At 51.1% G+C, this 20,741-nt stretch overlaps 1 protein-coding gene across 3 annotated transcripts in view; it reads left to right on the top strand.

Annotated features, from left to right (window-relative positions):
* HNF4A (hepatocyte nuclear factor 4 alpha) overlaps positions 1–20,741 on the top strand; it is a 35,301-nt gene that overhangs the window by 7,718 nt on the left and 6,842 nt on the right. The window contains exons 1-5 of one of the 3 annotated variants that reach the window (XM_053993382.1): positions 9,065–9,242; positions 12,803–12,977; positions 14,827–14,921; positions 17,011–17,117; positions 19,623–19,778. In XM_053993382.1, coding sequence (XP_053849357.1) covers positions 9,128–9,242; positions 12,803–12,977; positions 14,827–14,921; positions 17,011–17,117; positions 19,623–19,778 — 648 coding nt within the window. In that variant the 5' untranslated portion in view covers positions 9,065–9,127. Of the gene's footprint in view, positions 1–9,064; positions 9,243–12,802; positions 12,978–14,826; positions 14,922–17,010; positions 17,118–19,622; positions 19,783–20,741 lie in introns of those variants that run through there. The other 2 variants (XM_053993383.1, XM_053993384.1) reach the window with 2 other exon arrangements.

The following is a 20,741-nucleotide window of genomic DNA, read 5'->3' as shown; positions in this document are numbered from 1 at the left end:
GCGGGGCGCAGACCCAGAGCCACCTTATAATTTTCCTCCGGGTAGTGGCCAGAACCCTTTAAAACCTGCAACTCTGCAGCACAAACTCCTGCTCCCCATCAAATCTCATTGTGACCAGCATTAAGGGATTAGCCTGCCCCTGCTTCTGCGCCACAAGCAGCTCCTGGGCATGGCTCGTGCCCCGCTGTCCACGGGGGGCTCGCCGGCTGCACAGCCCCATCCAGGGGTGAGACTTCCCTAGCTCTGCCCACGGAGCTGAGCGCCCCTGGAAGATGAATGGCAGCAGATACCACCTGTTCCAGGAAACACCAGGTACCCCCCCTGCTCCCCCAGCACTTGCAGCAGGGAGAAAAGCAGCTGCGGAGTTTATGTGGATGAAGGGCATTGACAGGGTCTCCAGTGTGGATTTGGAGCTGCTGAAATAGGCTCATTCCCACTGATATTGCTGGTTCCCAGAGGATGGGACCCCCATGTCTCTGGTTTCTGTTTTGCTTCATGCAGGGTGCACATACCAGCTTTGTGGGTGGTGATGGCTTGTGTCCACAAGCTGATTCTGGGGCTCAAGAGAGAGATATCCCAACATGGGCAGCATGGTGGGTGCTGTGACTCCTGGGGAAAGAGGTGGTAGAGTCAGGCTGGCACTCCATGGATACCCCAGTGATTGCCTGTGCTGCCTGGGAAATGATTCAGTCATTGTCAGGCCAGTTCCCAGTGCCTGGCATTACTGCCCTGAGCTGGCAGGGGACAGATCCTGCCACTTGCAGCACAGCCTCTGCTCCTGAGCCAGATCTGCAGCAGGACTTCCCAGCCCTCAGAATGAAAGCTCAGAAGCAAAAGAAAAACACTTCCAGTGCAAACTTTACTGGTTGCACAGAGTCCTTACCAGTAAGGTTTTTAGGGTTCCCCTTTGTGGCCTCCTCGAGCCAGCTTTGTGCTCAGCCCCTCAGCCCCAGCACCCATGGGGACCTCGGTGTGGAGGCCAGGAGGCTGGGTGGGCTTAGAATGCACTAAACATGTCCAAGTTCCTGCAGACTACTGCCAGCACTGTGAAGAACTTGGACATGTTTGGTGCTTCCTGAGCCCTGAACCCCTGTGCCTCACACAACCTCATCCCCAAAACACTCCAACAGCCTCCATTCCACTCCAGGACTCAGCAAAAATTGAGCTGCTCCTCTTGCTTGAGCAATTCCTCCCAAGCAGGGTTTGTGCTGGTGGTGGGGTTTGTACTTTCTGGGGTAGCCTGCACCCCCAGTCACGATCCCACAGGACAAGCTCCCCATGCCAGTGGGGAGTCACATACTGCTGGGGGCTGCTCCCAGCAGTACCTGAGCTCTTTATCAGCTGGAAATCATTTTAGGAGAGTTCATGGCTTCAGCATCCCATGATATGTTTACTAGAAGTGGTTCATTTCCTCAAATGATGTCGTTTATGGTCATAATATACTTTAATTTCTTTATGATACAAGAGGCCAATGGCACCGGGACTTACAGGAATGTAAAGGGACAAACAATAGTGTTATCCAGTCAAATGTTACCTAGATTGAATACTCACAGGCTGATCAGCAGTTCCCATGTTTGTTAGCTGGGAGCCAGGCAGTTGTCCCTGCAGTGTCCTGGCTGTGGGTTTCTGGAACTGTAGGGATGTGTGATCCCCTGCCCTTCCTGTGTTCCCATGTTCCCATCCTTTGCTTTCTGCTGTGTTTTTGTTTCTCTGGCAGTGGACAGGAGGGCTGTGTCACACAGGAGGGTGTGTGGGGGGCGTGCAGCTGCTGTGGACGTGGAGCTCCTGAGTGTTGTCTGGTTCTCACTCACTCCTTGCTGTGCTGTGGTGATTGAGGACACTGGGGACATGACAGGTTACTCAGGCACTCTGCACACTCCTGCAGAGAAAAAGCATTTTGCACTACCTTGTTTCCTTCTGTCTTCAGAAACTGGAATCTCCCAAATTTTAACTCACCACCCCTTTGTGTGGGTTTTTTTTTTTCCCATGCCCAGCCTACCTTTCCCAATTCAGACCTGCCAGTGCTCCCACCTGCAGCAGCCTCCCTCCTTCCTCGTGCTTCCTCCCATCAGGCACACATGGCCCTGTCCTGAGATGTTCCCCCAAGTCCAGCTCCCCAGCTGGGGCTGACTTTTCCAGCCCAGCCCGGGGCAGGAGGGCAGCCAGAGCTGTTGGGTCCAAGAAGATGCTTTTTGCCCATGAGGTGCTCTTGACTTGCCTCCTCCAGGGCCATGGGCTCAGACTGTCCCCTGACACCCTTGTCCTGCTGTAGCTCTCCCTCCACCCCTCATCAGCATTGCAGTCTTTTGCCTTAATTTTGAGGGAGGGCTGATCCCAAGAGCCCCAGCAGCCACTGGAGGTCACTTCCAGGCGTGGCTTGCTGATGCACCTAGCTTTGCAAAAAGATATTAAAAAAAAAAAAAAGGTAAAACTTGATGTGTAACCACTGTTGATTTTGGCTGTTCTCCTCCTTCACCTATTGCTCCACAGCTGAAACGATTCAGGGGCTGTTTCATGTGTGTATAATGAATGTATAAAGTCAATGAAACGTAAAAGGCCTGCAAACAGCTGGCAGGGCTGAAGGGAGAGACTCACTTGCCTGCCAGACTGTGAGCTCAGTAGGGATCCTTTTCCTTGGAAGCTTCAGGATTACTTCAGGCCCAAAGGAATCACATCCACCTGCTAAACAAGTTCTCCCCAGGTCCAGAGCAGGCTGGTGAGATCCCTGCCTCACTAAATGTGTGAACTGGCAAGGCACAGACAGCAATAGTGTCTGTTGCTGGCAGCAAACCCTCTCTCCAGTGCTGCTGCTCCCCTGAGGCTCCTGCTCCCCCATTTCAATGGGGCTTAAACCACTGGATTTCAGCCAAGCTTTTGCCAGTGTAGTCAGTGAACCTGGAACAGCACATGGCAAAGTCAGAGCTTTTCTGAACTTCTTCCAAAATTGGCAGGGGAGTGTTTAGCAGGAAAGTGTCCGGGTCTCCGCTGGGTTGGGGTTTGGATGGAGTGCAGTGCCTGCGGTGTAGGGTTTGAAGGGGGCAAGTGGGATCAGTGGTGGGAGCTGTAACTTGGGCAAAGTTGCAGCCTGTGGTGTAATGGAAGAAGATTAATCTATTCCCCTTTCTCCCTTGGGCTCGGGCTCATTGCTTGATTTTATATAAAAACAGAGCAGACAGATTTCAAGAGTCACAACTGCAAAACTGCAGGCCCCAGAGCCAGATGCTGCTTTCAGGGGCTGCAAGGCAGGCAGAGTGATGGCAAATACACATAAGCAAATGCCCTGGCATTTTCAAGTACAGCCACCCTTCTGGGAACAGCTCAAATTTACTGTTCTTGCATAATAACAGCTCCCAGGAGAAATAATAATTACTTCCTCAAGAGTTCAGAGCCCTTGTTAGGCAGGATAATAAACCCCTCTCCAGTCCTGGGATGAAAGGCAAGCATAGTGTTATCACCAGAGCAGTATATGCTGAAATGGTTTGTCTGTCCCCATGTTTGCAGTTCTTTCCCTACCACTTTTAGAGAGCAGTTACTTATTTTAGCTCAAATAATTGCCTCCAGGTCCAACATCATCCCAGCTTCAGCTGAAACACGCATGTTGCTTTTGGAGAGGAGTTCAGGCAGAATCTTATACCTTCTTTAGAGTAACTCTTACCCCATGCCCAAAAGCTGCCTCGATTCTCCATATGGGGATTTTGTGGTCTGGGGACCAGGACAGTATTGGTTGGTTTGGCTACTTTTTGATAACTCTGTTCAGAAACAGCCAAAGGTTGCAATGAAGCTGCCTCTGTCACCCTGAGCTGTGCTGGGGAGCCTGTGGTGCCAGCAATGTCACATGCTGATCAGTGACAGCGTGGCTGGGCTCTGCCCAGGGTTTGTCTGTCCTGGCCATTGCTCCCAGCTCCAAACAGCAAATCTGCCCCAGCCCCAGTGACAGGCATTTCAGCCCTGGGGAAAGTAAATCACCAAGAGTGATTGCTGTGGAACAGGATGATAAAACTGATCGCATCTTCCCCAGGCACGGTCTGGCACATGGCTGTGGTCTCCTCCTGCCTCTCATTGCTGGATCTTTCTGATCCACCTCCCTTGATGGAGCTAGTGGCTCATTTTCACCTCTACAAAGTGTTTTGCTCAGGCAGGGATGTGCAGTGTGCAGCTGGCAAGGGGCAAACAGGCCCTAAACAACCTCTGCTGAATCATCTATTTTCCTGGAGGCTTCTCACAGCTTCTGGGGATGTTCTGGAGAGGGACACAGGAGCAGACCCCCATCTGTGTGTATGTCATATGATTGCCCCTAGCAGAGGCAAAGATCTACCCCATGAGCTGGGGGCTTGTGCAGCTGCACTGACCTGCAGCCTTCCAGCCCCAAAAAATTCCTTGGAGCTGCTTATTAACACACTGACAACTCTGCTCTGGAGTCACAGCACGCCGAGGTAGACGGCAGGAGGGTTTGACAGTATGGCCTAAATACCCCTGTTTACAAAAAGTCTGACAAAACACAAGCCCTTGGCTTTATCTTTCCCATTTGGAAATAGTCACCGAGCAAATATACTCAAGGCATGAAAAGAGGGGGGTTTATATTGACTTTAGAAAAAGCTGTTCTTTAAAAACAGGAAAAAAAGCTCATCCTCGAGCTGTGCAGACTGGCTGCGAGACCCAAAAGAATCAGGACAGGGGCTTAAAGCATGCCTGCTAATCTGTAGCAGTTCTGTGTGAGCAAGTCATGCAGTAAACTGCTCTCTGTTAATTTTTTAATGCAGAATAAACAGGTCAAGAAATGATTAGCATGAGAATAAGTTGAGCTTAATTGAGAGAATCAGAAAAGATGAGAGGGAAGAGGCAAATTGGAGTTATCAGTTAACTATAAAGAGTAGCTCTGCCTCCACAAGCTCATGTTCCTCTAGTTTATCATCCCCTCTGAAGCTGCTTTTTTTTTCCCCCTTCCCTTACTTAAATGATGAGCTAAAATTGCTGGTACAAGCACAATGGAAGCCCTTGTTTCTCCTTCTCCTTTTCCCTCTGCAATGGCTGGCCAAATGAATTGTAGGTGATAAGGCTCCTACCTGGTTATTCCCGAGGTTCTTCCCAGAAAGGAAGCTGCTGACATGAAGTGCAAAATCCACTTTGTGCAAGTACCAGTGCTGTGCTCCAGTGCAAAATTTTCTGCATGATCCTGGGAGATCCAAGGGCTGAGCAGACACGTCCGTGGGCAGGGGGAAGAGCAGTCCTCGGGACTGCTTGAAGTGGAGTTTGGTCAGTGGTCGGAGATCTATATTCTCAGATAGGCAGGACTTTGTCCACAAACTGGAATTTGAAATTTCAAAGGGGAAAAAAAAAAAGGCAGAAGGGACCTTTGCATGTGTGGAGATGACTACGCTGGTGACGTTCCCCTGGGACTTTTGTTCTTTGTCTTGTACCTGGGCTTCCTGCTTCCCCACAGCTGGCTCGTGAAATGGCGTCGGGCCGAGCAGGGCCCTGACCGTACTCAGGGCTTGGCTGCTCTGCGGAGGTTTCACACCTGAGCCCTGCTTCGTGTGCATGTGGGGAAAAAAAAGGCCATGTGAAATATTCCAGCTCTACAGTGGCCTTGGAGCTGCGGGTGACAGGGAGCAGAGCTCTGGAGTCAGCACTGCCAGGCCAGCGATGGCATTGCCAATGACAGCTGAGGGGGGTCCTGCTGGCCCTGGGCACTGGCTTTTCTGCCGGGCACTTCTTAAGAGTGCAGAGCTGTGAGAGAGAAAAACAAAGGGCAGGAGGGCCCCTGGTCATGGTCCATGCTCAGGAAGTCTACAGGCAACCCCAGACTGGGGTGCCTGGTTGATCCACTGGCAGGCAGGGCTGTGTCCTGCGGCAGCAGGGAGAGATGGGCCAGCAGGAACTGCAGAAGCATAACACACACAGGGGCATCAAAAAGATGGGCCCAGGCTCCTCCCAGGGTGCATGGCTAGAGATCAAGGGGCATAAAAACTGGAGAGAGGTTCAGCCAGTGTCTAACCATGAGGACAGTCAAGCACCAGCTGGCTGCTGAGGCTGCTCTCCATCCTTGGAGGTGTTCAAGACCCAACTAGATAAAGCTGCAGGGAGCCCATGCTGCTCTCACAGTTGGCAGGAGTCTTGGCAGAGACTCTGAGGTCCCTTCCAACATAAATTATCTTCTGATCCTACAACACCCTGTTCAAGAAGCACCAGGGAGGAGCCCCTTGAGAGGAGCCTGCTCACCTGCTGGACATGCAGAGTTGGCAAGCACAGTAGGTGACAGCATCCTTTCCAAAAATGCCCTATTAAATACTCCATTCCTGATCCTCACCTATTGAGAAGCACAGATCTAATTTTCAGGCAATCCCCTTTAGGTTTGCATAAATTTGCCAGACGGGAATAAACAGATAAGGCAGAATTAGTGCCATGATGTGCCAGTGTGGGAAAGGATTTACTGCTCAACAGATAAAAATTAAATCATCACTTGGCACAGAACAGGTCAAACCCCAGAGCTGTCATGGTCTCCTTTGCAACCATGTCCTGACATAGAAAACAGTGGGTGGAGCGTACAGAGAACGAGGACAGGAGAGAGGAGCAGATCTGGGAGCTGAACCTTCACCTATCAGTGGGGGTCTTCCAGCTATGAGTTGTCTCTCTGTGTGCAATAAAAATGGCAAAACGTCTTCTGTAGCCAGAAGTGTTTGAAACAGCCTCACAAGCAGTTGCTCACTTGAACATCTCCCACCTAAAGCAGCTACAGAGCTGTGGTCCTGTTGGCCAGTACAAGCCTGTACAAGCAAGCTGTCCCAAAACTCACCACACAAGGATGCCAGGGGGAAACATGGACTTCCCTGGCAGAAGACACCAGGGGAGACATCATCTCCAGCAAGAGTGCCCAGGAAGCAGCCAATGCTTCCACCAGAGCCCATCTCCAGGGCAAAGGAAGTGCGTGGTGTCCTTGGCTGGTCTGGCCCTCGACCTCCACACCAACATGAGGGATTTGGGAGGGACAACTGGTGACCCACAGAGGACACTGGCAGTGAGAAAACAACAGCCCTGGGTGGAAAACACCACGTCCCATTGACAGCCCCAGCCTCGTGAGCCACCTAATGCTCTCCAAACTTCCCTGCTCCTTATCTGCCGCTCTCCTGCACACGCTGCCCCTCGGATTTCTATTCCTGGCCCTTCTAATCCTTCCTGCCTGGGAAGTAAATGGCCTTTGCAGCCCCCTTGCTCAGCAGGCTATTGAAGCAAAAGGTTTGTTTTGCTGAGCAGAGCAGAACAGGTCCTGCTTTTACGATATTTTACTAGACGCTGCGGCAAATCCTGCACATATTTGACCTGGTGTCTGTAGCATTTATCTAATCAAAGGGATCACCCTGGCCTGGCCAGGATTGAGACTGAGGTCCCTGGGATGAGGCTATGGAGGGGGCTATGCTCTACTCTTGCATCTCCATCCCAGTCTGCACATCATAAAACAAATTTTTGGTGAGGACTGTATCTGCCTAAAGGAAGAGCCAACAGCACATGAGCTCTAGCCGGTCCCTCAGGAGCACTGACAGAATGACTGTTTCCCCTGCAGCAAAGGATCATTTATCACCATTGCCAAGTGAGAAAGCAGGGGCTCTCCCCTGTGCTCAGATTGACTCCGGCAGAACTGCAGCCTCAGGGTAGAAGAGCTGTTTAGAAGTGCTATGTAGGTCATGGTTTTGGGGGGCAAAGGGCTGCTTGAACAATTCCGTGTGCTCCTAAAATGTGAATAGAAAATCATCACTAGCACAACTGCCCAAAGGCATGCACTGGTATGGAGCCAGAGACCTTGGATTCATGCTGTGGCAGTGATGGCACTGTAGCCAGGGCAGCTTGTGGTGCCAGTGGGGTTGGGGCTGCATTGGGGTGCCTGGGAAGAACAAACACAAGGCACTGGGAGCCCAGATCAGCAGCGTGTGGATTCAGTTGCTGCTGGTTGCGAAACCACGGGGCTGTTTTCAATGCAGAACAAACTGATACCAAATCATTAATTGCTGATTCTCTTGCACCATGAGCTGGTGCCATTCAGAGATCGATTAAATTCCCACTCAATGATCTTGCAATTGCACTGAAAAGTCTCAGTTCTGGCTGAAGTGAGGAGTGATGTCCCACAGGGCAGCCGGGGAGGAGAGCACAGGCAGCTCTAGCTGCCCTGCCCAGCACCAGTGGGGTCAGAGCCCAGGTCTGGGCGAGGCACAGAACCGCTGCTGGTGCTGACAGCAGACAGTGCACCCACAGAGGGAAAGCTCCTGCTGCTCTGCTGTAACCTGTCTCATGAAACTTTTATAGCAGATCAGCCAGTACCCGAGGCTGGGGGTGTCCAGCACAGAGTGATTTCAGCTGTGGGACAGGAGCCACCCTGGCCATTCCCAGGGTGTCTGTGCCACCCCTGAGCCCCGCTTGCTGTTTGGGCATGGCTGCAGAATGGGATCTGTTTATAGGGCATCCAGCCCCCTGTAAAACTTGGTTTATAGGGAAGTAAAAGGAGTCATACATTTCACTTTACATAGCAACGTGTAAATTTCCAGGCAGAAGCTGACCTTCTCTGACCATGAGGGAGAGAAAAGGAGAAGGAGTGGAAGGGATGGAGGGAGCAAGAGAAGGGAAAAACAGGGGTGTAGGCAGTCAGTGCTGAGGAGAGGAAGACAATGACAGAAGTGGCGAAGAACCTTGTACTCTTGGTAGGGTTTTTTCCAAGTTTTCCACCCCAGGTATATTTAAGAGCAACAGCAGCAGCTCAGCATCAAGGTCAATAGCCCTTGGCGAGTGCCTGCTCCTGTGGTGCTGCCTGCACCCAGGAGCCAGGATCAGAAACGCCTTGAGATTCAATAATAAACAGTCAACAAGAATCACTGCTGCTCCACCAAAAAAAAAAAAAAAAAAAAAAAAAAAAAAAGCTTAGCAGTATTCGGCAATGGGTGAGATGATTAAAGATTAACCCCCTGCCTCCTGCCTCCACCCCTCTGGGAGTATAGGCCTTGCGGCTCAGCAAATCCTTTCAGAGAAATATCTGAATTAAAAGACAACAGGTAGGGGACGCAGTGAAGGCAGAGGGAGGCAGGAGGGCCAATAGCCTGGGACAAGGGAATCGGTACAATCTGGCCCGTGTTTGCCGAGGATAATGCGCCTTTCCAAAGCCCTCATAGACATGGAGATGGCAGATTACAGCGCAGCGCTAGACCCGGCATACACCACCCTGGAGTTTGAGAACATGCAGGTGCTGGCTATGGGCAATGGTGAGTCTCCTCCACCTTCTCCCCTCTGCTGGGTAGGATGAGCTGGGGGCTGCAGGAGGAGAAGTCCCTGGGGTGGCCACAGAAATGTTCCTGGGGAGGGAAGGGGTGTCAGATGGGGAGCTCCTGGGTGGGGGAGGGAGGGGGGGTCTGTTTCCCCAGGGGAAAATAGAGGGGAGAGAGCAGAGCTGTGTTTGGTACAGGTGGGATGGTGTCCCGCAGCCCAGAGCCCCTGGCAGCAGGCACACACCAGGAGCTGGCTGGAATGAGAGGTTCTCTCCAGACATTGAGCCCAGGCAATGGGGATGGAGCTGAACTGGTGGGGGTCTCCCAGACAAAAGTTTCTGCGTGAAGTGCTGTTGATGGTTCAGACAGACAACTGACCCTGTGTCTCCAGAGCTAAGAGCCAGTCCCTAGAGCAGAAAGGCATTTAGCACCTGGGAAGGGTAAAAATCACTGTCAGAAGTGATTTAGGCACTGCCACTGCAGCTGCTGTGAGCCACAGCCCTTCCCCAGTGCAGCTCTGGGGTGTGGGGTGGCACGTCCTTTCCTGCCTCAGCCCCCAGTAAGAGGGACAAGGGGACCTTGAGAGGATAGACAAATGGTCCCATCCCTTCAGGAGGGTAGCATCACACCTAACCCTCCAGAATTCACAATGCTGGCCCACCCATTTGAGGACCAAAGGATCTTGGTGATTAAATGCTCAGAGATAACAAGAGATTCCTCTCTAAGTCCCCCCTAAAGTCTCCCTAAATATGAGGTTAATGACTAAACGAAGCCACAGAAAGTGGCCCTCTGAGCCCTTTCCTTCCAGCCCAGGTCTGCTGGGCACCTCTGTCCCAGAAGGGCTGTGCTGGCTCTGTGGACTCTTCCATCACAGCCTGTGTGGGTCTTCCCTGGGTTATGGCTCTGCTCTGTCAGGGATGGAACACTGTGATGCCAAAGTGGCTCTGCTGTGCAGTAACCCCCCACCACTCTGGGTCCCAGCCCCTTCTCCACTCCTGGGGGCTGGTCCTACCCCTTCAGGTGCCTTAGGGCCAAAAGTCACCCCCTTTGGCTCTACTGATATCCATCTGGACACTCTGGGACAAGCTCAGGCCCTGCTCCCTCCCCGTGCCCCTCTCCCATCCAGCAAGCATCTGCACAAGGGGCTGTGATTTGCCCGCCCCAGGCCCAGGGCTCCATGGAGCAGAGGGACAGGATAATTTCCTGTGACAAGATCCAGTGTGCTGTGACACTCCCGAGGTGGATGAGTCAGCTGGGGCAGGCAGCACCAACTCCTCTCCTCCTGGGCCCAGCTCCAGGCCAGGCACAGCCCTTGCCTGCAGGGCTGTTTTGGCACTGCAGCAGCTGCCCTGGAGGACACACCTCCCGCAGGACCTCCACCTGCAGAACCTGTGCCGCTTTTTCTGGCAAAGGACTGCCCAGAGCCCAGCCACTGCCTGCCACAGCTCTGCAGCTCAGCCCCAGGGCTGCTGATCAGCAGGGACCAAGTTTGCCTCTCACAGGCAAAATGCATCCTGTGCTCAGACAGGCTCAGGGACCTCTTGAGCAGCTCCTGTCCTAACACAGGGCTCAGCTGTGAGGTCTCAAAGTAGCATTTTTTTCTTTCTTCCATTTACCTTAACTCCAACCACTTGATTGTAGCAGCCAGAGCCCACATTTTTGGCACATATTTGGCAGAATAAACTTAATTGGAAAATTATCCATTAGGCAATAATTTCATTGTTGTTGACTATTAGACTGAGATGTTGCAATTTCTTTGATAAGAGTGCCAGTTTTTCCTGCTCTGTGTTCATCTGATTACAGCCTGATAGATTGCTAAAAAGGGATTTATCTGGGCTGCCACAGATATACAAGTAATGGGATTACAGGCAGATCAGCTCTTCCTCTCACATCTAAGTCCTATGTTTAGCTGGAACTGAGAATTTGACTTTCCTTCTGGAGTGAGCTGCATTTAGCTGAGCCCTCAGGATATGCATGGAGGAAGGTTCTTTTCAAGCTGCTCACAGGAACAAGAGACAGCCAGGACAGCCTTGGGAAAGCTCAGAGCTCTGGGAGTGGAGACAGGAGCTTTGCACTGGTGCTGCTGGAGCTGCGTGACAGGGTGTGCCAGGCAGGGACACAGAGAGGCAGCAAAGAGACTCACAAAGAAATACAGGAGCGACACGAGGAATTGGAAAGACAGAAAGCAGGCAGGGAAATGAAAGATGCTGCCAGAGGTAGGGAAGGCTCAAGAATCCCTGTGCTGGCTCACTGCTGGTCCTGTGCCAGTTACTCCTGCTGAGCGGTGGCAAGAGCAGGATGTGCAGCACCTGCTGAAATTCCCCTTTCTCTGCAAAATAGAAGCTAAAAATGCAGCCCTGCCCCAGCCAGACTTGCCTTGGCCCCCCACAGCACTACAGCTGGGCTACCATGGGGAGCCCAGCTGGGACCAGCCCTTCTGCTGGGTGCCAGGTGGGAACTGCTGTGGTCCTTCCAGGGTGAACCTTAACTGAGTCCCTACAAAAACCCAGAAATCAGGGGCCAATAGACTCAAACATTAAAAGTCCCAGCAGGTTTCTATGGCTTTGTAGATCCTGGGTATGATTTGTGACTGGCATTTTCACTCAGGGAGGGGGATGTGCCTGTGCTGACACAGAAAGACATACAGGGGAGGGGACAATTAGATCAACTGAATTAAGGGCTGATCCCTTCAGCCTTGAGGTTTGTTTGGCTTGCTGGAGGGGTTTAGTGTAGCCCTTGTATGGTTTTTAGCCTTTCAGATGTCCTTTCCTCCAGAGGCTGCGGCAATTCCCTATCCTCCAAAAAAGTCCTGCAAGCCCCAGTCCCCCTTGGTCTGCAAGGACCGCAAGACAAATCTATTTCCACTGTGATCCTACCAGACTCTGGAAGATACCCAGCCTACAGCCTTCTCCATGCCAGAGTGACACCTTTTTTCTTTAATCAGTCCTTCCTTGCATGGGTAGTCTTTGCCCACATGAGTTTTCCAGCTGAAGTCATTTGAGTTTGCTATTTACCTAAAGTCTTGTTTTCCCAAAGAAGGGCTGTGCAGGCTGGAGCTCCATGTCTGGACAAGGGAACTGTTCACCTCATCTGCTCAGGGCTGTCTTGGGCTCTTTCAGTGCTATAACACAAACACCTCCCTAACAAATCAGCGGCTTACCCTGAGCTGTAATACCTCTGCTTTAACTCTGCATCAGCTTTTTCTCTGGCCACACTACTGCAGCCCAAAGTGTCTGCAAATCCCCGAGGAATTTTGGCTCTGCCCTGTGACTCCTGCAAATGGGCTTCCACTTTATCTGAAGGCATTGCTGCAGCCAGGCCTTTGGGAAGAGGGGTCTCACCATGGAATACAGGGAGTTTTAGTGCACCCAAAATGCAATCAGTTAAACACTGAGAGCTTACACACTCTCTCCTTACACACCTCTCTGACTGACCCCTTCCACACAGCCAGCCTGCAGCTGCTTGGTTTCTCCAAGAGAATCCGACTGGTAGCTGAGTTAGCAAACGTTGGCTGGCTGTCTCACTGTCTTCTTCTTGCTGTGTCCTTCCCCAAGCAGACACGTCTCCGTCAGAAGCAGCCAACCTCAGCAGCTCCAGCAGCATTGGGGTGAGCACGCTGTGTGCCATCTGTGGGGACCGCGCCACCGGGAAGCACTACGGGGCCTCCAGCTGCGATGGCTGCAAAGGCTTCTTCAGGAGGAGCGTCAGGAAGAACCACATGTACTCCTGCAGGTGAGGACAGTGGGCACAGAGACCCGTGGCTCGGACAGGACAGCCCCTCACAGCTCAATGGCAAAGCCCTCAAAGTGCAGCAGCACGGCCCTTCATCCTCTTCATCCTCCCTGCATCCTCCTCCACTTTCCCTGAGCTAAGCCCTCAGCTGGGAGGGGTCAGTGAGTGCCCTGACTTTGGGACTGCCCTCCACTGATCCCTGGGGAAGGACCCTGGGAGGTCTTGCCCCATCCTTTAGGGGCCAAGCACACGTTCTTACAAATGTGTATGGTGAACCATGGATGTGGCCAGCAAGCAGCAAGATGCCAGGGGAGAAGCCTCATTTCAGGGGCTTAGCACCTCACTACTCAGTGCAGCACAAACCTTGCTCTCCCTGGGGGCAATCCTTCTCCATCACCAGATGGATGTGTGCCTGCCATCCAGCTACAATGCTGTCACTGCCTGTCACATGACACAAGAACACCCGGGGAGCACCATGAGGGGCAGCATAACATGCACTTTTCTGAGGATGAGGCACTTGTGTTGCTCCTGAAATTCATGCACTGCACCTCGTGCCACTGGGGGTAGCCCATGGCTCCCCTGTGCCATCAGCAGCTGTGACCTGCCTGCTGCTGGCTTTGAGCAACTCACATGTAGAAATCACAAAGGAAACTGAAGAATCCTCAGTTCAGTGTCTAAATCCCTTGGGCTTTTTGAGTCAGTCACTCCTGATGGCCTGACAGCCGCTTGGAGAGCATGAAGAGCAACATGACTCTAAAACCTGAGTGACAGAAGGAAGCCCCAGGTTTATGAGTGCCTGTGAAGCACACCATCATTTGCACCCCAGGGTTATTTAAGGTGGCTGCCCAGGGAGCCCCCTCCCCACAACTCCATCAGAAAAGCCAAGGTGCCCAGTTCTTTGGGAGCTGAGGCTTTTATATGCACTACAGGAATATTTTAAGAGCTGCTTTCAGGCATCTATTTGGGCAAATCATAGCTTGGGGACTTAAAATAGCACAGTAGAAGGAAGCCTTTTCAAAAACTACAGAATTCAGCATGGCTGGGAGCCCTTCTCCAGCTTTGTACTCCTTTGTCTTTACTCTGCAAATTGGATGAATCTGCTGTAAATTAAAGCAAATTTGCAAGTGAACTTCACGCTGCAAGTGGCCACCAGGCTTGTGAGTTACACACATGGGAGATCAGTTTTCCCCACCACGTGCAGGGGATTTGGTGACACAAGCCTGGAGGGAAGGAGCTGGTTCCTTCCCAAGTCCTCTCTGAAGTGCAAGTGGCAGCAGAGCAGTTTGCAGAGCAGCAATGCTGTCCAGAGGTCAGAAACAACCTCTGAGAATCCCAGACACAGCCCTGGAGAGATGCAGGGACTTACACCAACTTCTTAACTTCAAAAATGGGCTACTATAACCTTCTACCTCTTTTTAAAATTCACAATAAAGGCATTCTTCCTTCCATTCTACTGGGATCTAACTTACAACAGCAGCTTCCAAGTTGGTTCTGACCCTCCTAGATCCCACTTTTAACTTCCCTGGGGTTTGCTAGTCCACTATAAACATCCTGTCCCTAATGGTTAACGAGCAGGACCAGAAGCCTGAGCTCCTGCATGTGACTCAGTTCTAGTCTGTCCTTATTGACCATCCAGAGGCAGAGGGGAGAGCTGAGATTTCGGTGCAAAAAAAGAAACCACAGGCTAAAGCAAGAGTGGAAAAATCACAGACTGGGGCTCCTTTCTCAGGGTGAGCCCCTGGGAACCTTCTCTGAGCATGTCTTGGAGCTTAGGGCTCTGTCTTGTCCTGCCTTCAGGCTCCGTCTTGCTGGTCCTCACACTTTTCTTTCTTTCTTTCTTCCTTCCCAGGTTTAACAGGCAGTGTGTGGTAGACAAAGACAAAAGAAACCAGTGCCGGTACTGCAGGCTTAAGAAGTGCTTCCGAGCAGGAATGAAGAAGGAAGGTGGGTGGCTCTGCCTTCCCCCAGCAGCAGTCCCTCACGCTGCCTGTGTATGTTTGAGGCAGCCCTTGCAGCCAAGGCTGGTCCCTGCCAGGTGCACACTTGCCCAGCCACCTGAGCCCTGTGTTCCCTGCACTGTTCTCTCCTGGGCACAGATCCTGACCCCCGGCACAGGGGATTTAGGGAGGGTCCATGCCTGTGTCTCAGAACTGCCCGTGCTTGTGCACACAAATCTCACCCAGGGCTCTTCAGCTCATTCTTGCTCACACACAACACCTGGGCTCCTACACTGCCAGTCCATTGGAGGGGTTTGGGAATGCTCCTCCACATCACTGAGGAGCAGAAACTTCAAAGAAGGCCTGGCAATTTGGAAATACTTTGGTAAAACTGCTCCAAGTGCTGTTATCCCAGAGTGGCCACAAAACCCACAGCTGGCTAGGTGAGTCCAGCAAAAGTCACACTGACATTTTACACCTTTTTTTCCTGATAGATATATAGGTTCTTGCTGACCCTCTGCAGAGAGGCAGTGAGTTTAGTTTAGTTTCAGCCAGAAAGGATCTAGAGTAAAGTGGAGCATTTTTGCTATTTAACTGTTCGAAAAGAGTAGAGCTATCCCTGCATGGCCCATGCTCACCCCTCAGCTCCCCTACCTCCCCTGTCTCTGCAGCCCTTACAGATCCCATTGGCAGGATTCTCCCCTTGTTTAGCCCCGTTTTGAGAAGGGGCAGGAGAACCTGGTGGCCTTGATAGTGCTTCTGTTAGTGGAGGGACAAACTGCCAGGGGCAGAGGCATCCCACAGAGCTCACCCCACTCATGTCTGCAAAGGGACAACTGGGAGGCATTTGGCCCTGTTATTCCATGCAGGGAAATTAAACCCCATGCTCCTCCCAGTTCACACCACCTCAAGGAGAAACTTTGGAGTAAAAGGCTCCTTGAAGACAACAGGGAAGTACCAGTGGTACGTTGGTGGCTGCAGGAAGACTTCTGAGCAGGAACATTTATTCCCTGTAAAAGGAGATGAGGGATCACAAACAACTTTTCTTGACTTTTCCTGAAGAATATAGGAATCCTCCTCTCCATGCAGCTCATCCCCTGCCCAGAGCTGTGCTGTTGTCTGTTAATATTCAATAGAAGTTACATTAGGTGCATGACCAGCTAATACTGAGCAAACATTTGGAAAACATCGTGGCATGACTGAACTCGGGGGCCTGCTACTGATAACAAGCAGCATAACCTTGAGAGCTCCTATTTACAGCCGCTGACTGCAGGGCTTTTCTCCTGGCCCAGCCTCATTATTGCTTTTTATCAGGTGGATTTATACATTGAGAACTTATCAATCCAGAGAGCCACCAGCCCAAGGCAGGGACTGTGCTGTTTCCCCTGCCATGGATCAATAGCTTATTTGAGCAGATGGCTTTGAGTGGCGTGGCCAGGGTGAGTTACGGCCAGCCCAGGCCTCGTGACAGACAGAGGCAAATCCTCCCCCTCAAAGCCCTCAAGACTAGACCAAACAGGGAGGCACACTGGGGTCAAACCTGTCCTGGGATGCTTTTACAATAAGGTATGAGAGAGCTCTTTTGCTCTGGATGGATAAGCAGGAGCAGTTCTGCACTTCCTTATTGTAGTTGAGAAAGAAGTTTTCCAACTACACCTACCCAGTGCAACAGCTTTTCTGAATGGAGCTCACAGGAGTCATGTGGGCAAGGAAACCTCGCAGATACTCCTTCATTTCACACATCAGCTTTGGGCTGCATACATGAGCATGGCCACCATTTCAAACCCCATATCATGAAATCAAAAAACTCAGATCCTTTCCCAGGAAATTTTCCCCACTGAACTCTACAGGTGTTTGGGTTCTGAATAATCCCCATCCCTAGAAAGTCTAATAAAGCAAATAAGAAATCAGATCCACTAAATGCAGTCAGCTCTCGCTGGCATCCGTCCCAAACCAGACACAGCTGCACCTCCACCCTGCCTGGCAGGGAAGCTGGGAAACTGCAGCTAAGGAAGGGGAACGCCAAAAGTCTGTGCTAGTTTTCAGTGTGCATTGCCATGAACGACCTGCAGCTCAGCCAAAATCCTCTCTTGCAGCTGTACAAAATGAACGGGACCGAATCAGCACCCGCAGATCAAGTTACGAGGACAGCAGCGTGCCCTCCATCAATGCCCTCCTGCACGCAGAAGCCCTGGCACAGCAGGTACCTCTTCTTCCTTCTCTATCAAATACAAAAGCATCAGGCACTACCTGGCGTGTAGAGCCAGCTGAGTATTTAATAGCCAAATCTTCAAATTATCACCTCTTTTCTAAGTGGCTTATCTGCCAACTCAACACTGATTTTTCAAAAAGCATTTGTTACCTGAAACCATCCCTTTAAATCTCCTTAAAGTCCAGAAGTCAGTTGCAACAATATGCAATGATTTGTTCTGCTTTAATGGGACACAGGAAGGCTGGAGAGCCTGATGGAAGAAAGTAGGGTAGAATTATTGCAATCCAAAGAGCTGTGGCTGCCTAAGCCCATGAGGTGCTGGCCTTGCATGAGCAGCCTCCCTTCCCCATGAGCTGTTAGGAACTTTGGATTCCTGCACAGTTTCACGAGGAATCGGTTTCCTGCTTGTTTCATGCAGATACCTTTTCCAGTGCTTGCTTGAAATTCCCTGTTTCCACTTGCATACTGCCAGGATTCATTTCCTAGAGTGTTCACATTGAAAAGATGACTCTGATTTAAGAGGCTGGATACTGCAAATGGTGTACACAGCTCAGCCCTCTCTGGGAGGACACAGGAGAGGATGGGCACACACAGCCTGCAGGGAGGGTTTGTCTGTGAGAACCAGTGATGAGGATGGAGCTGTGCTGGAGGCAGGAGCTGCCACTCTTCATGGGAGCTGGGGAGAACAGAAGTCTGTGTCCTGGGGAAGATGAACAGGGGGCTGAGTTGGCAGTCCATGCTGCTTCAAGGGTCACACTGCCCTGAAGGCTGCCCTGGGAGATGCTCCAGGACAGGATGTGCTGTGCTCTGGGCTCCACATTAGGCTCAGGCTGTAAGGTCCACTTCCCCAAGGAGGGAATATGCCAGAATGGCCAAGGGCCAACCCTGTACACGAAAAGCACATCCAATCTCATCCCACATCTCACCTTGTCCTGTGCAGGCCTGAATATATTTACATACCCTATAAAAATAAGACTGATGCTGCTCCCAGAGGTGTGAGATAATGGGGTCTCGAGTCACCAAATCTACAAGGGAAGGACATTTCTGGGGCTCAGAGTCCTGCAGTGCCATCACATGAAAGCAGGGTCTGCTGATAAAAACTACAACTATCGACAAATCCAGGGGATCTCCTGCTCTCCCACAGAGCACAGAGAGATTCATTAAACAAGGCAGGCTCCAGCACGGTAATTGGTAACTTTTATGTGCCTTGCTAATTAGAACAAGATACTGCTGAGGAGCTGCTTTCTCCAAGATCTAGGGTCACTTACCCAGAGGTCTTTATTTATTTGCTAAGCCTTCCGGGCCCTCTGATTAGGGTAATACATGGTGAGATTTTTACAATCTTATTTATTCAATAATAGCTGGTGAGCTGGAAAGCCTCCAGGTAATGCAACCTGAAAAAAAAAATAAAAATGCAGGTGGCATTTGAATTCCATTTCCTTGGGGAGGCCAGCAGGGTCCGAGCTGAAAATGCTGGCAGGAATGGGACAGGAAGAGCTGATGTTGTACAAGAGCACAGAGGGCAGGCAGAGGGCAGTGATGGGGTTGAGTTAATTGCTTACAGAAGCATGAGGATAAAGTAGTGACTAAGGGCAAATTTTTAGATGACCTGGGTGAGCAGCTATGCATGAGAACCAGGCAGGAGGTTGGGTGCCTGGTTTGGGGGAGATGTTCTGTCCAGCTCTGTGTGACAGTACTTGCAGAGTTGTCAGGGTTGTCCTTTGCAAATGAAGTTGCAATCACAAATAATTTGCCATGTAACAAATGCCGCCTGTGTTGTGGGCATGTTTGCACTTGCCCAGTTTTGCCAAAAGGACCTAAAAGCCAATGGGAGGTGGGAGACTGTTATCTTTAAAGTCTGTCCTTAGCTATTCAGAGTGGATGATGTAAAATGTTAATGCCCTGGTGCTCACAGAAAGCAATGTCAGACCTAGAAAGCTGTGGCCTGGTGAGCTCATGATGACTCAGGAGAGGAGCAGAGCCTGCTTGCCCCCTGTGGAAAGCAGACACGGCAGCTCTGGCCAAGCACTGCCTCTGGAGCAGGCTGGAAGGGGGAGCAGCTCCCTGCACTTCGGTGGGACCAAGTGGCTTGTGCAGCAGGACTGGGTGGACGTGTCCTTTCTACTGGTGAGGCTGACTGCCACACAAGCCCCTCTGTTCCCTCCTGGATCTTGACTGAGCACACTTGTTCAGTGGGAGGAAGATCCTGGCTTTAGGAATGTTTCTTCTGTGCTTTCCAGTCTATTCAAGGTATTACAGTTTACCAAGATGATCCACAGCTTCTGCTCTGCAGCGTTTCATGCTCACAGACCCCAAGCTGATCTGAGTTTAAATGAGCCTTGCTGGGTCACCTGTTCTGAGAGCTGGGTGTGTGCAACAGAAAAATGTAATTGTAATTTCTGGAGTCTGCATCAACACAACCCATGGGCTGGGGATTTTCCTCTCTGTGGTTCCTCTGTGGCGCTGAAAGCTGAAGGATGGCTTCTCTCCTTCCAGATATCATCCCCAGTTCCTGTGCTCAACGGAGACATCCGAGGCAAGAAGATTGCCAATATTTCCGACGTGTGTGAGTCCATGAAGCAGCAGCTGCTGGTGCTGGTGGAGTGGGCCAAGTACATCCCCCCTTTCTGTGAGCTGCCCCTGGATGACCAGGCAAGTTCCCCCATCCACCCCACCTTGCTCTGCCCTGGAAAAGGCAGCGGGGAGCCAAAGCCAGCTGAGACCTTCAGAGAAAATGCTCATTGTGCACTCTGTTATCCTGACTGCTGCAGCTGATTGGGAGCAGCATCCATACAATGCCAGCCCGGGTCAGGCATCCATACAATGCCAGCACGGGCCACTTGCATGTGCTGCTAATCAGCCCATAAGCACAGCCAGATAACACTGAGCTTGAATTAGGTCATTATCAGATGAGCATTTTGGGGTCAGCCAGTCATTTATTAATTATGGTTTGTGCAGCATTTTGAAAACCTGAAGTGATATACAAATGCTTGGGGTAATCAGAATTAGCAGGAGAGATTTCTGGCCTAAGGTCTGCCCAAAACCTGTAATCAGCCTGTCTCTTGCTGCTTCCTGCCTAGGGGTATGTTTGTATCCATGCTCCCAGCGTGGAATTTTGAAGCTATACACTAGTTTGCTCCCAAGGCAGTAGAAAATCTTTTTCCAAGATTAAAAAGCAAGGATATATTTGCATTTAACAGAAATTACTAAAATGGCATTTGTGGGTTCCCTAATGAAGATAGGCACAGTGGGTTTGGTGTCCTCTGTAGCACTGCAGGATCTCAGGCAGCCTCAAAGAGGTACAAGGAGAGGCCTCCCGTGGATGTCTAAATATCAGAGGTCTGCAACAGGTGTTGAAGGACATGGTGTGTGCCCAGCCTTGAGCAGCACACGTGGCTGGGACAGCACTTCTGGCAGGGCCAGCACAGGTCCTGTCACAGCTAGGAAGGTATTTCCAGTCTGTCCAGTGTACAGTCACAAAACCAGCATGTGTTCTCTTCAGCTAGGACCAGTCTCCAGCCCTATTGACCTACAGGTAATTTTTATATAATGAAGAAAAAGGATATCCAGTTGAGAGTATCCAGCTGATCAAAACCCCCTAAATCCTAAATCTGA

This window comes from Vidua macroura, chromosome 17 (genome assembly GCF_024509145.1).
Source record: "Vidua macroura isolate BioBank_ID:100142 chromosome 17, ASM2450914v1, whole genome shotgun sequence".
Classification (NCBI taxonomy): Eukaryota; Metazoa; Chordata; class Aves; order Passeriformes; family Viduidae; genus Vidua; species Vidua macroura.
The sequence above is the reverse complement of the archived record's forward strand: the minus strand, read 5'-3'. Positions and strand labels throughout refer to the sequence as shown.